This window comes from Hesperophylax consimilis, chromosome 8 (assembly GCF_061612785.1).
Source record: "Hesperophylax consimilis isolate HC1 chromosome 8, BYU_Hcon_1.0, whole genome shotgun sequence".
NCBI lineage: Eukaryota > Metazoa > Arthropoda > Insecta > Trichoptera > Limnephilidae > Hesperophylax > Hesperophylax consimilis.
In genome coordinates, this window is record NC_142843.1 from 21,193,192 (window position 1) to 21,209,649 (window position 16,458).

Here is a 16,458-nt window from a genome sequence, read left to right on the forward strand (position 1 = left end):
AATCTGACAGCTTGACTGGACGGAACCTATGACTGTAGCGGTAGCTACTAGAAGGTTCGGGAACGTTTATACATGCAACCCACATCGCATTAGAACCTACTAGTAAAACATTGAATGTACAGCGCATCTACCTACGTTTGCTCTATACAAGGCCGTGCTGTCGAGTTTCCTAAGTCAGTCAGTCAGTCTTAAACAGTCAGTGAGTGTGTCCTCTGCAAGCGACTAGCCGCCACTGAGGCGGGCGGCCCCTATGCCTGCTCCCGTGCTTCGCACCGCCTCTCCTGCATACAGTCAGTCACCAGCCGGACCACCATACTAACTACGGTGGGGTGCTACATTCGTGCTCGCATCAAGCCGTCAAGATCCACAGTATCTTCTCTCTTACGTCACACTGGAGTACAAGGAAGACTCAACGCCTTCCCCGTTGCTGGACACCATCTACAAGTCCGGTCTCCACCAATGCGGTGTCGAGCCTCCGACTTCATCGCCTCAACCACTCCACTTCCGTTCATCTCCGCTTACATCTGGTGTCGATCTTCGGCCCGGGGAATTCAGCGTCGACTACATCCACCAACTGTGTGAGCAATTGGTCCGGAATCATCTCGCTACTACACTCAACTCAAATAACTGCTGTGACCTCACAACCTCTTTCATTCGTCTCCTAACCACATCCCCAAAACTCATTTTCTTAATGCAATTTTGTTTTTAAACATTTAGGTGTGCGCTTCTTCAGCATAGTTTTTTTAAACTTTATTTAACCTCTAATAAATGGGTTATTCAATAGTGTTCAATTCCTTGGTTTGATACGTCCCCCCTCACAACACAACCAATATTTTCTGCCTATTGTGGTAGTAGGAGATTTTCAAATATTGTCAGGTTATTCGTAACCCAGAAATGTTGTCTTTCTTTTTAAAAGAAAAGAAAGTCCTTTCAGGAATTACCACTAATTTATGAATACTATTTGATATTGAAGTGGAAAACTTTCTCTTGAACCGTGGTGCTTTTAAGGTTGATAATTTTTCTTTTAACTAGTTTCAAACATCTCGGTGTTGCCATTTAATCGATTGCAGCACTCTCTATTTTTTACTACATTAATTTTCCATCCTGTTCAAAAATATTGCTTTGTAGAAATCAATGAGAAACTAACCTAAAAATTATTATACTTGATGTTAAAAAATGAATAATTGATCATGCTTTGTACTTACTCTAACAACAATTTATCAAATGTCTCGATTGAACCCTCAAGTAAATTTTTAGATGGTGAGCAGGTGTCGCATTGTACTAGAGAAAAAGTACAAATGGAAAATACCAATAAATTCACTGCTAAGAACTTCATGTTGAAAGAGAGATAGAAATAAACATTAAAAATCTAAAATAACAAGTATGGATCAGCAATCTTTAGATTGACATTAAATGTGGATTATTTTTTAGATATGGAAGATAATAAAACAACAGAATTATCACATCAGGTGATGATTTAAAAAGCTGATAATGGGTTTTATTAGATATGGGAGAGTTCTGTTATTACAATTTAAAAAAATTTCTTTCACTGACTTGTTCGCCAGCATATCAAGGATACTATTAAAAAATCATTCTGGGGAAACTATTTATGGAAGATTAGATAATATTCTTATAAATATGTAAACACAAGACTGTACAATTTACTAAAACATCATTTTGCAAAAAACAAGAAAGTTATGACGAAAATAGAATCAGCTTGCGCATGGCAAAAATTTAGATTCGGCGATCAAAAGTTAACGCAAATAGACATTTAAAAACTTGTCAAATTAACTCTTGGTGGGCCGCCGCTAAATTTTCACCGTGCACTATCTGATTATATTTTCGTCATAACTTACTTGTTTTTTGCAAAATTATGTTTTTGTAAATTCCGTCTTACCAGATAATGTGTTTATATATTTATAATAGAGGTATATTATCTACCGTATGTAGTTTCCCCAGCTAGAATAGCTAGTTATATTCAGCGAAATGTACAGAGGTTTAAAGCATATATTCAAAGAAATTATTTCTCTGACAATAATGTATTGCGTACTTTTAATTTGACAATTATTTTTGTCAATTAACCTTTTCAATGCCGACCTTTTCAGCGCATGTTTTGATTCTAGATTTGAATATAAAGCGCTCAATGTTTTCTCTTTTTAACACCGTTTAGATCATATTTCTGACCATAATAGTCTATCCCAATACATATTTTTAATTTGACTTTTAACCATTTCAATGGCGGCCTTTTCAGCGCAATCTATCCCAATATGTACTTTTAATTTGACAATTATTATTGTCAATTAACCTTTTCAATGACGGCCTTTTTAGCGCAATCTTATCCCAATATGTATTTTTAATTTGACAATTAATCATTTCAATGGCGGCCTTTTCAGCGCAATCTATCCCAATATGTACTTTTAATTTGACAATTATTATTGTCAATTAACCTTTTTAATGACGGCCTTTTTAGCGCAATCTTATCCCAATATGTATTTTTAATTTGACAATTAATCATTTCAATGAAGGCCTTTTCAGCGCAATCTATCCCAATATATACTTATAATTTCATAATTATTATTGTCAATTAACCTTTTCAATGACGGCCTCTTCAGCGCAATCTATCCCAATATGTACTTTTAATTTGACAATTTTAACCATTTTAATGCTGGCGTTTTCAGCTTAATCTATCCCACCATACTGCACGTTTTGACACAATATATTTACCGGTCTGTGACTTTTCAGTGAGCTAGAAAATTGAAAAGTACGATATTATTGATCTCATTGTAGCTGAAAACACATATGTACATTTTTTTGTATCCATCCCCAAAGTGAAAAATCTTCACACAAAATATTGAAATTTAGAAGAAAAAAAAAAAATTTTTTTTCAGCTACGACAACATCATTAATGTCATATTTTTCAATCTTACACTGAAAAGTCACAGACTGCCACTGTGGTACCTATGTGTTTTTGTGAAACTTCATAGACCATAATACTCGCGCGTAGTACGGGGATTGCCGCCAATGAATCACATATGCACAGCCATGTAGATCAGGCTAAAAGTTTGGCCAGTTAGTAAGTCAAGTGGTCCGAAGCCTCAGGTTCCCATCTATGTGTTGTGGGTCCAATTTAATTCCTATTACACACACATTTATTTGGTAGTTTCAAAAGGAAATGTGAAACGAGGAACCGATGCTTGGTCATGTAGCACAAGAGATGATATTATTATTATTTAATGAGCAGACAGTATTCTGCCATTCATATCTGATTTCAAAATCAGTTAAACAGTAATTGGTTGTTTTAAAATTAAAATATGTTAATCCTTTCTTCTCTCCAAGTAAGAATCCAATCGAGCTTTAAATTGGTTTTTATTAGTAGAATCGTTGACACGTTGTGCAAGTTTGTTCCATGCATCCACTATTCTATTTGCAAAGAAGTGTTTTCTAGGATTGGATACAAAAAGATATTTTATTAATTTTTTGAGTGTCCACAGAGATTTATATTTTTGTTGGTGGTGAAGATTTCTTGGAGGCCAGGGCAACTATAATGTCCAGATAAAATGTTGAAAGTCTCAATAAAGTCACCTCTTTATCTTCTTTCTTTTAACACTGGTAATTTTAGTTCCTTGAGTCTATATGTATTAATATTGCCGATCTTTCAAAGCTCTTGATATCATCTCTGTACTCTCTCTATTAGGGCTATATCTTTCGCAAAGTGTGGACTCCATATGAATACGGAAAGCATATTCCAGGCGCGGTCGCACTTATGTTTTGAATATTTTTAACATCAAGTCTGGTGTGTTAGGTCAAAGGATTTCCTGATTAAATATTTTATAGAATTTGCGCTTTTGACAATCCCAGCGGTTCCCATTTTGAAGTCTTGTGATATGGTAACTCCTAGGTCTTGTAACGTCATTTTGTTATTGCGTATAGTATTAAAATTATGTCTTTAGCAACGAATAGTTCAAGTGAAGATTCCTGCTGTAGAAAATGAATGTGAAGAAAAGGCAAATGTATATGTGTAACCATATATTTCATATAATCACAAAAAATATTAGGCCAGAGAAAGGATAAAATAAATTTAAATAATGAAAAAATACAAGTAATATTTTATTTGAAAAATTTATTATTAATTAAATGACCAAATGGTTTTCCTATTTGTTCCAATTGAAAAACAATATGGTATAAATGCTTTTATTTACAATCTGATGAATTCATGTTGCGGTCAGGATATGATCTCTATCCTATCAGCCTTGTCCTAACCTAACCCAACCGACCCCTCTCCCCAACTCCCCAACTGCCTTCATAACCTTTATATGAATGAGGAAAATACTGTTCATCCAAGTATTATTCAAGAAATAATGCACTTTGCTTTGGAAAAATGAAAAGATAAACTCCATGGGGGAAAATAAATGGTCCTCCGAAACCTGTATATTTAATTAGTTAAAAAAATTAATAAATTGTTTAAGTGACAATTAAAATTATTACTTTCGGTCTTACTGCACCAATTTTTTGTACAATAAATAATCCGTGAACAATGCAATATTGTCAAACATCAAAAACCCAAGAACTATGTTATTGGGTTTTCAAGAAAAAACATGAGGTCCAAAGTCTTTTTGTATTTTAAATTAACTAGCAGAAGTATCAATTCACACTGCACAGTAAAACAATTGAATTAATATTTTCATCACTAGGATAACCAAATTCTCTTCTCTTACACATAACATAATATGTTTTCAATAAAAAGTATTGTTTTGTTCTTATTATTAAAGTGACAAAAATATTAACCGAAGTAAATTTTCTATGTGCTTTGGTTTGTATTTACAAAATAACTGCAGATTATTTACTTGATTCATTTAATTGGCAATAATCAATACAACTTCGTTAAGAGAGTTTAGTGCAACAGACCCAAAGGAAAACTGTGGCTAGAGACGCAAGGTGTTGGGCGCCCAGGAAGACGCATCATTCCTACTACAATTCTAATTGCAAACAAATCTCATCACTTCTCTTTCTCCGATCCAAACACACACTCTTTATTTATTTAATTTGCAACGGGGAAACATGCATCTTTCCCTTTTCTTACAAAATATATTTTATCAATTTTATCTACAAAAAAAACCAATAGTTTTTATTTTGATTGGAGTTGCCTGATGCAGAAATAAACTGGGGGTTGATTAAATAATTTAATTGTTATTCTTTGATCGCATATTATTTATTTAATACATAAAAAAAGCAGTTGCTGAATTGCAGCATTGATGTCTGCCTCATAAATAATAATATCTGATTATAATAATACAGTGATAGTTAAATCAAATCACACAAAGCGTAACACTTTGTAGTCACAAGGTAAATGTAAAGGAAGTTTGATTTATAAATGAAATGAAGTGAATGTGCATGTCTCCCCACCCTACCTAGATATGCTGTCACATTTGTTCTTCAACCTTATACTTCTGACACCCAACAAATCTATTGTTTATCTCACCAACAGCCTTTATTGTATAATATATATTTATCCTTCTGTTAACATTGCCTAAATATATTCAATCTTTAAGAATGACTCAAATTAAATTTTTGTCCGATGCACCTCCACTTGTTGACAATTCGCTCTCCCAACAAAGACTACTAATTGTTTTGTTTATATTCACCGTCATTATTGATTTAGAAAATAAATATTTCTGAGAATAGCTAAGCATTATTGCATAGAAAATATATGTACTATAACGACGATACATTTTAAAATTTTCTTCATAAACTTAAATAAAATTATGTTAGAAATTATAAATAAAAATATAATCAGCGATGGACGAGAACCACCGACGGACAGACGGATAGGTGCAACGTTCACCGCCTCGCTTACTTACTCTATACAACTCTATACAACACTCGCACATTTCATTTACAGACACTTAATTAATATACGTCATTTGCACACCCTAACCAATATAAACTATAAACGCTCCACACTAAGGTTTATTAACAACTTTAATGTTTGTACATTGTCTGTTAGTTACTTTTTTATTCAAACATCACATTCCATGAATACGGTCGTTTAAAAATCCCAATTATTTTTATAAAACTTTTTATCACTTTTGTGCTTTTGATTGTGTGGACATGGTGTGGGGACACATGTATGTTGGCAGTGTCTGCACAAGGGGGCACTACGTGGCAGGGACAGACGCGGGCGGCGGGGGCGCCGGGGCTCCCGCCGGTGCCGCAACCGCTACCACCACGTCATCTTCTTCTTCTTCCTCAGGATCGAATTTCAGCATCAGTTGCTTGAACTGCAAACAGACAACACACTCTTATACACTTTCAAACCCAAAAGCATACCTAGTTAGCGCAACTCCAATTCAAGTTCAATTCTTTGAAATTAGGGACAACTTTCTAAGTTACAGAAGGAACTTGAGTGAAAAATATTATGACTTGAATACATACAGTGAAACTCTCTAAAGAAGTTTTTCAAGGGACCGGGAAAACCTTGTATGTGGGATAATTTGGGCCATTTTTCAAATTGAGTCTTCAAGGGACCGAAAAAATTTCAAACTTCTTAAGCATGAAACTTCTTGCGTGGGAACTTCTTGAGCCAGTTTCACTGTATTCATATAGATCAACAAACACTGATTCTGAATATACAAGTAGAATTACTAAATCATCACTTATAAACTATTAAAATCGTAAGACAGTGTAAGACCCTCAAACGCCCTGTGATTTGTCGGTGGGTTCTGACAGTACTTAAACCGTTACCTCATGGGTTGGCTGGCTGCGTGCATTAAGAATGCGGGAAATTTTATGCCAAGTTGCGCTGCGTGTACTCGTACACGGGTCACTATTACGGTTTACAACTATTTAAACTGGGTATTTTTGTTTTCATAAGGACCCGAGTGGGATTGACATCACTGTTAACCGACAAAACTGAGATACGTATGAAGTCACTCATACTCCGTCAGATTATGATAGTTTTGGCACTTTTTAAAGTTTGCGTTTAATAATGTAAACTTTAAAAATTATTTCAAATATGAAATCGACATTTGTAAAATAAAAATACTGGTATTTAAGTAAGAAGGTGAACTTTCATAATTTTTTTATTTGACTGGAATTCCTTTCGGGTTTAGAGATGTTTGCATCCTAATTAGCATTCCTAGGGTTAAGTTAAAGGATTGGCCTTTATTTACCTCAAGATACTGATTGATAAGATCTTTCCTGCCATCTTCTTCTAGTTCTATCGTAGAATCGCCCTCTTTGAGTTTGGTGATAGTCGCTTTAGGACTAAATTTAGCATTAGATTTCCTATTAACAGCCTTCTCGTAAATTTTAGCTCCTTCCGAAGGGGAATATTGTGATATTTTTCTGTAAATAGACAAACAAACGATATTACTAACACTGTTATAAAGATCAATCACACAACTTATAATTGACGAACAAACAATATTACCAACAACTTATAATTGAGTGTTTTCATGAACATTTTAAAACATGCTACCAAAACAGCCATGACACGGCAAAAATAAAGATAAAAAAAAAAATTTCCATTAGAGTTAAAAAATTATAATAAACATAAACTACAATGATCCTTGCTTGCAAAAACCCAAAGATAAATATGTTTCTAAAAATAAAATGGCAATTCATATATTGGTTAGTTGTTTGAGCGGTCTCCTCTGCTAGCTAAGTCCTCCCATCATTGGACAAGAATCATTTTACACAATGGTAGTAGGATGAATTTAAAAACCGTCAGGTGACGCAAGGTTCTCGTGAGCACTTAGGCCATAGGCCCATTGTGCTATTTCCCATTTTACCTCATTCCTTTAATAGTAATCCAGTCCCTTTTATAAAGTTCACCAGGGTTGTTATTGGATATGTGGCTATGTCTTCTGGTTCTACAATGTGTCTTCCAGGGTTATCTGAGCTTTGTTCCCAACAGAGCAGGACATTATCACCAAAGGTGAATTGGAGTCTCTTCATCCTCTTCACATTTCCTGCATCTGTTGGTGTTTTCCACTTCCAACAACTGCATGTCTCCTGAGATGGCAGTGTCCCGTTAGTAGTTATAGTTCTCTCAGTGAGTTTCTGTCCATATTGAGTAGGTGTCTGGTTCACCTTGGGTCTGGTCCGTTTATGAGTACTTTGGATTGCCTCATTCCGGGCAGTGGCGGCTCGTGACTTTTGGGTGTACTAGAGTGCTAATATTTAAAAAAAATGGCATTTCTGATGTTGTAGCTAAAAAGATTTTTTATTTTTTTTCGAAAATCGATTTTTTGTATGAAGATTTTCAGGAAATTTCAGTTTAGCCGTGCGCCGCATGGAATTCCTGAAAATCTTCATACAAAAAAACAATTTTTCGAAAAAAAAAATAATCATTTTCAGCTACAACAACATCAATAATGCCATTTTTTGTAATATTAGCACTCTAGTAACCCAAAAGTCACGAGCCGCCACTGATTCCGGGTGCCCTTTCACATTCCTCCCAGTGCCGGGATTTGATCCACGTTTCAATATGTATTTTGGTGTGGCAAAACTCCTACTACTCCCACATCAAGTTCCTCAAGAATGGTCTTGCATTCTATCACTAGTCTGGAGTCACATTGGTTACTTTCCAGTCCCATTAGGGCTGCCTGGCTATCAGAGCATCACTCAGGTTAATTATAACTAGGGAATGTTTGTCTAAGAACAGGTTGTTTCGGAGAATTTGAACAATTCTTCAAATTTCAACGTTAATTTGCGAGTTCTGTGAAAGATATTTTGTAGTTCTGTTACTATTTCAGTTCTGTCAAGCAACTAGCCTATACATAATGATATAATATCAGAACTTGAATAGGACTTTCACAGAACTCGCAAAATTAACGTTGAAATTTGATGAATTGTTCAAATTCTCCGAAACAACCGGTCCTAAGCTAGCATTCTTGAGATGATTTGTCACAAAAATGATGATATTATGATTATCTGACAAGTTGTGCTGTTAATTTGGAATATATTTAAAAGGTTAAATCATTTCCATTACCATGCAATACAAAGTATAGTAATTATTATTATAATGGAAAAGTGCTGATGCTATGACAGAGATCATGGTCATACCATGCACAAAGGCAGAAGGTGCAAAGCATCAAACAATAGTGTGTTTCATAATTCTCACCCGTCGGTCAGCCCATAGGTGGCCTTTAGGTGCTGTTTGAGCACCAGCAGCAGCAGGCAGCCCTGCGCCGTGGCGAGACAGATTCGCAGAGGTGCCGTGTCCTCGGGAACTCGGGCCAGGAGCGCCTCGGCATCTTCTTCTTCCTCTTCTTCTTCTTCCTGCACACCCGGCGCCAGCGATGCGTCGGGGACCACTTGCATCGGAATAAGACCCTGGGGACATATGTACTTATTCGCAAATTGCAATACACAATCTACTGTACTGCTATGATGCCCTGAGTTTACTATAGCTAGACCGCAAGCAAAAGAAGGTGTGCGGAGCATGTTTCTTGCAATGTGTAGAAAGGATAGTTCATTAGTGATCATTGGTGGCTTGCCACACAGCAATCCGGACAATACCAAATGCTCCAAATGGCTTTAGCCGTATTTAGTGACTAGATCTGAATAGCCAGGTACTTCCCCACCTTCCTCTTTCCCTTCCCCACTTACCTTCAGCCTCACAACATCCCCCAATTGGGGATGCCATAGTCTCACTGACTCCAGACGGGAGCAGTTGGGATTCTTGTGAGGTATTCACTTAAAAAAATAAAAAAAATACCAGGGAACAGACTTTGTGTTTGGTTGAACTATACTAAGATTGTTAAGAATTTATTGCATATTAACAGAATACATACAAGGCTTGTCTACATGCTACAAGAATGATTGTGAGTTGTCCAGTTCCAAGTTATATGGTTTTAAAAAAAGCAGGTTATGTATATACAAAGTTAGAAAATAAATTTCATAACCAAAGAGTAATTGTACAATCCATATGTGAATCCCTTTGTACTTAGAAAGTACCTATTTTATGGGTCGCTGTGTTGGTGATACTGCAGTTTTTGGCACCGCAAGGTTGGCGACCTTGTGACTTGCAACAACATTATCAACCACATCTGAGCGTAAGAATACTGCTCGGTCTTTTTTGGATCTTACCGGTGGGCGAGGGAGACTGGTCCTTAGCCCACCGAGTAGCACCAACCACACCAGCGTCATGTGGGTCCGAACTGAACTGCTGCTGGAATTGGAAATAGAATACGGAGCAATCCACCATGCCACCTGGGATTTGAAGATCCCCATAAACTGATGGGTTCGGATTGATGGGATTGGATCTGGGTTTGCAGTTCCTATTTGGACACTATAACATACTTCAAAGAAGATGCATCGCCTCTTCGCCACGCTGATGACTTCATACATCACATCGCTGCTTCAATACAATGCCAATGGTACAATTTTTCCTAAATATAGATACTGCCCATTTTGAAACCTTAATTAGTTATCAAAGTCGATTCAAATTTATTATTTGAATCCCAGTTTTTCAATACAATGCGCCACATATACAGGGGCTTAGGATTACAGGGGCCTAACTACAAAAACTGGTGTTTTGAGTTAAGCTCGGTTTCGGTAATACCATAATCATAATAATTAGTGACACAAAGCTCTATCTCGTACATAAAGCCGTAAGAGATACTGTTGGGCGTATGAGCCTTCCAATATTTATTTGCGTTTATCTCAAAACTGTGTTTTGTATATAAGCCCTTGTGATCCTAAACCCCCGTAATTAATCTTAATACAGGCCTACGACCTGAGTGTAGAAACTGAAGCTTTGTCCATGAGATGGTTTCTCATCTGAAGCTCAACATATATTATTCATTCCTAAAATATAACGATAACCTAGAGGGTTTATTTTTTTTGTTTATTGCCTTTATTGTTTTGTAAATTCTTGAAAACAATTTAGCTTTACTATGAAGCAATTGACACCAAATTTGTGAGTATTATAATTTATGTGACAATTTGACACTCTTCGGGGGTCTCTACGCAACAGTGTTTATGTACGTAATATCAAATAATAAGAAGTTTATTATGGCGTGTTGTCATTACCTCCCGAAAAAGCTGTAGAAGATTGGATCCCGAAGTAGAGATGATGATGTCAATGTGGTGAATTATAAACAAGGGTTCATCTTGAACTTGGTAAGGGAAGTACGCAAGGTTGTCTGCCAAGTAGAGCATTTGCGCCAATGGAGTTTTCTGAAATAAATTACAAATGTTTATTAGTAAATTTAAAAATTAAGCAAATCAGTTCTCCAAAACTAAGTATGTAATATATATCACTGTGAATCAAAGATGGGGATTCGCATTCAAAATGGATAAACAAAATAACACTCACCGCATGCTCATCAAATTGTTTTAAAATGGACAAAGCAAGAGCTCTTCTTTGTGGTTTGGTAACTCGAAGAAGTGAATACAAAAATCCATTTAATGCAGTCGGGTATTCGTCTGGTTCTTTGATCCTAGAAAAGTACCCAAAATAACAATATAACATGGATAACACTCAGAAAAGCATGAATGATTTGAATAAAGTTCTCTTTTTACTTACCTAAATCCATGTATAATCCCTAAGATTTTGGTTTTGGGATGAGCTTGTAGTATTTTTTGCAGTTCATAAGATAATTTGATGCCGAGCTGTGACTTCATGTGAATAAAACCGGGGTACTTCTTGTCAATCTCCTGCAGCTGCTTGTCGGCCGTGTGCGACACATTCACTTCTATGTCGGTGCTCATCGATATTAAATAGGGGACGATCTACAAAAAAAATATATGTATTTAAAATTAAATTTTATCACGCAAGTGCATTTAACTTTACTATGCATTCCCAATATCTACATGCCCAAACATCATCCGCCAATTCCATCAGCTTTCTGAGACTTGTGCTAATTTTACAAACTTGAAAACTAAAGTTCATGTGTGATGAAACAAATAGAATAACAGAATACATTGTATCAAGTAAGACAGTCGTCCATTACCACCCGAACAATCTGCAAGTCCACACTGAAGGTCTCCAAGATACCTGCGCTACTGCAAAAGCCAACTTGGCCATTTTACAAATGGTCGACGTGCATCTCATTTCAACCTAAATGAACCTCCCGCCTAATTAAAGTCGGGATAATACCATGAGCAACACCCTCTAGATTCTGTGTCATCGAAAACAAGGTTGCCAGATGTCCCCCTTCCGTGCACAAGCTGAGATGTGTTTGGCCACCGTCACCCGTGAGTTTCAGAAACATTTTTTGTATAAAAGAGGTTATGAAATCATAACAAGATAGTGCTGCCCCACGCCGTCGGCGTCTTAAGGCCACTATCGTAACTAAACCAACATGCGAGATACGCGCCTGCTGCCGTTCAACGGTCTTCTTCGTGCACCAGTGCTCCTAGCGACAAGACGTGCAACGCGCTTGCCTCTCGCGTTGCGCGGAAGCTAAATTAAAAAGTGTCGATATTAAAATCACTAGATTTTAACACGAATTGAAGGATGAACTCCTGGCTGGATCCTACTGCGAATCTGACTAAAGAACTAAATATGCTATCACATACAGTAATAATAATAATAATATTTATAAGGCGCGGTTTTCATGAAAATTCGCCTCAAGGGCTCAAGTTAGGAGGCTGATTTGAATGAGCGTCCTGGGAGATTTAACATATTTCCAGAGATGGATATTTTTTTTGTAAGGTTTGAAAGATTGAGATTGCACTAACTTCAAATTTCAGTAGCGGCCGGCCCTTTAAATTCTGATTTTGGAAATAAATTCATAAAACTACGATATATTTCTGCATAAATTGAAATTTCTGCATAAATTGAAATTTCGCAGCCGGCTCTTTAAATTCTGATATTCTAAATAAATTTATAAAAATACCATATATTTACGCTTAAATCGAAATTTCGCAGCCGACCCTTTAAATTCAGATATTTGATGTAAATTTGTAAACATATGCTATATTTCCGGGTAAATTGAATTTAGTCAGCCTATTTTTGTTGCAGCCGGAGTTTAAATTTAGATATTTGATGTAAATTCATAAAAATATGATATATTTCTTATGATTATTCTTTATTTAATTATGTACTATTTGGTCATGGAGTGTGAAACCCGAAGAGATTGATGTTAATAATTCACCTGAACGGGATGCACCAGACCCTGGGCCAACACCAGCTGGATGACTTTCATGGCGCTGGTCCTCACGATGGTGCTCGTGTGCAGAAAGGAGCCCAGGATCTCCCTCAGGTACAGCTGGATCACTGTGGAGGCCATGCCCGATGATACGTCTCCCATCTCCTTAAGATTTTCTTGCTTTGATCGTTTTGACCCTGAACAAAATAACAATTAAAAATGCAATATAAAAAAATAATCTTGACGTCTCACATTAATGGTATGAAGTGGGATGATGGTACAGCTTAACATGATATTCCAGAAATGTATTCAAATGGTACTAAATGTTTGTATTACTATGGCAAAACCCAAGCTACTTAGTTTGCCTTTGAAATTTGCTTTTCATATTTAAATTTGACAGTTCGTTTTAAACAAACGTTAATTTTCAAAGTAAAACCAACATAATTTTGATTGCGAATTAGATTTTGTATTATTTTGCTGTTAATAAATGGTTATTTTGATACATACGAGGGAGGGGTGAAAAGTTTCGGGCCTAACAAAATAAAAACATATTTTTTTGCTTTTATTTCTCAACATAATCTCCATGAAGACGAATACACTTTCGGGAGTATGGTGATGGATCCAAGTCTCATCACCAGTCATGAATGGATGCAAAAATTTGCTTAGATCCAAATTCTCAATTGAAACAGTCTGGCGGCGTGCCATTTGATCAACTTTTAGCAAACGAGGCACTCACCTAGTGCACAGTTCTTCCATACCTGAATGCTTATTTAAAATATTGCGCACACATACAGTTGACATTGTAACAGCATCATGTATCTCATTCACTTATAATCTGGGATATTTTAGCACGATTTTATGGATTTTTCGGATCTCAACAGGGCGTCCGGAGTGTGGTTTGTCATCAGTGCTCCGGTGAAACCCACTGAGTCATCGTTGACTATGATGGATAATAGTCTTTAAGCGTTGAATCCATTTCTTCTTTGATTTCAAAAGAAGTTAAACCAAAAAAGTTAAGTATTTTATACGCGTTTTCCCCCTTTTTCCATTTTCACGAAAATGACACAAAGGCGTCTTCTTTGGAACTATGTCAAACGTATACTAACAGAGCTATTGATCTGAAATTTGTTTTGCAAGGTAGCGAATAGTAGTATGAATGCCAGTACAAAATTAGACCAGTTGGCGCCATCTATGTGTAAGCCCGGAAACTTCTCACCACGCCCTATGTATATAAATTATCAGAAATACAAAAAAACTTGCAAGTGTATAAAGTTTTAACGCAAAATTGTCTTTGAATTTAATATGATGTAGAATCCTTTCGCAAAGTACCACTAATTTAACACAGTTTGGTTAAAATAAAAATAATATGCAATTTGCTTTTTTAAATTTACATTCATTTTCCCTTGAGCCATCTTGGTGTTGCTATTTAAAACCTTTTAAAAGATCGCAGCCCTCAATTTTTGTCTAATATTAAATAACAGACACTACCTAAGCTAGTGGTTTTGTGTCATTAGTCTATGGGTCTATTTGAAAAACTTATATTCATAGAGAATAAAAAGAAATTTCTGTTGTTATTCTGGCAATATGAAAGATGTAAAAGAGAAAATTAGATACACAGAGAAGGACCTCGATCAACTCATCAATAAGAGATAAAGATATTAGAAGGCAGTCAATGTATAAACAGTCTTACATTCTTTATCCTGCTTTATCATTCTCTGTTCCTCCTCCAGCAGGTACATCTCGATGTTCTTGAGCACCTCGGCCTTCATGTCCAGCGAGGATAACTCCGAGTTGAGCAAGTAGTGGTAGTACTCCTTAAGCTCCGGCTGAAGCATGAACTCGTAGTGGCGCACACACACCGAACCCACCGACTTGAGCGTGTGTGCTTGGAAGTCCTCGTCGTCCAGGTGCAGGAAGAACAGCATCGTCTGGAACACCTGGTCCTTTATGTCGGCCTGGAAGTTTACAACAAACATATTGTTAAATTAATCACAACCTTCCTCTTCCCATCTCCTTTTTTTCTCCAATATCTTTAGCCTAACAACATACCCCAATGGGGTATTTGCATAAACTATGAATACAATCAAAAATGTTTGGAAGATGTAAAGTTTATTTTTCCGACTGTAAAGTTTATTTTTCTGAATGTAAATATTGTACTGAAAACATGTAATTTTAATATTTTCATTCATTATTATTGATTTCAAAAACAATCTAAAACAGCACATTCCGAAACGGTTCAAATTGGCTACAAGTCATTATGCATAGAAAACGGCAATGCTTGATAAGACGGCTGTCACCAATGTCGCCCGGCGTGACATCAACGCCGCTGAATTTACAAATAAAAATGAACATGTCGTTTTGGCGGCAAATCGAAAACAGTACATTTTAAATCGGTATAGAAATTTTATTCGTCAACATAAAATTACCTTCATTATCCCTTATGGGGGTATACCCTTGGGGGATGCCATAGTCCCACTGTTTGGCTATAAACCACGTCCAAATGCACAACCTCACTGTTTCCAACCCAGTGTAACCTAAGCAAAGTTAGTTGCTACTTATTTGGCAGGATTAAGCTCGCTTAACAAATGGAGACATTTGATGAACTGTCAATTGAGTTTGAGATGCCATAACAGAGACTAAGCTATAACCAGCCATTATTTGGGATAAATTGGGCCAGTTTTCAAATTCAATATTCAACGGACTGAAAAAATAAACTTTCGATTTTCACTGTATACAATATTGGTTTATGCATTTCATTGCATTCATGTAAAAAATTATTAACTAAGCATCATGTCAAGGGACTGCCACACGACTATGTCTTAGCATAGACTCTGCACATTCAGCTTCATATATCATCTCACACACGATCTTCTGTTATATTAACTTTTTATATTACTCCACATATAAGTGTTTGATTCATTTGACCATATCTTAGGATGGGGTTGTTTGTTTTCAGAATTTGAACAATTCAACAAATTCCAATGTTTACAGTTCTATGAAAGTACTGTTGTTATTTCATCATAGGCCAGTTGTTTGACAGTGCTTGGATAGAAACAAAACCTGAATAGGACTTTCACAAAACTTGAATATGTATTAACACATTTCTGGTGGGCACTTTTTACACTGAAGCTACGCTGTCTCCGGGCGAAAATGAAGGTCGCGATTTATTTAATTTGTTTTAAATATTCGCTTTATCTTCGAAAATAATTATTTGTTTTAATAACAATTTCTACGTAGTAACTAAGCATACCAAAGCTATAAAAGTACTAAACGAAAATCGATTATTATTTGAAATGCAACTCAATTAACCTTGTAATATGTTTATTATGGTCCGCCTATCGGTATTTGCCCACGCCTG

The 16,458-nt window shown here is 36.1% G+C and overlaps 1 protein-coding gene across 4 annotated transcripts in view; it reads right to left on the minus strand.

Annotated features, from left to right (window-relative positions):
• Nucleotides 1-3,926: 3,926 nt before the first annotated feature.
• Nipped-B (Nipped-B cohesin loading factor) overlaps nucleotides 3,927-16,458 on the minus strand; it is a 28,588-nt gene continuing 16,056 nt past the window's right edge. For all 4 annotated transcript variants that reach the window (XM_089635027.1, XM_089635026.1, XM_089635028.1 and 1 more), the window contains 8 exons: nucleotides 14,791-15,055; nucleotides 13,107-13,297; nucleotides 11,534-11,739; nucleotides 11,324-11,447; nucleotides 11,038-11,184; nucleotides 9,125-9,336; nucleotides 7,170-7,344; nucleotides 3,927-6,278 (listed from right to left, as the gene is read on the minus strand). In XM_089635027.1, coding sequence (XP_089491153.1) covers nucleotides 6,156-6,278; nucleotides 7,170-7,344; nucleotides 9,125-9,336; nucleotides 11,038-11,184; nucleotides 11,324-11,447; nucleotides 11,534-11,739; nucleotides 13,107-13,297; nucleotides 14,791-15,055 — 1,443 coding nt within the window. In that variant the 3' untranslated portion in view covers nucleotides 3,927-6,155. The remainder of the gene's footprint in view (nucleotides 6,279-7,169; nucleotides 7,345-9,124; nucleotides 9,337-11,037; nucleotides 11,185-11,323; nucleotides 11,448-11,533; nucleotides 11,740-13,106; nucleotides 13,298-14,790; nucleotides 15,056-16,458) is intronic.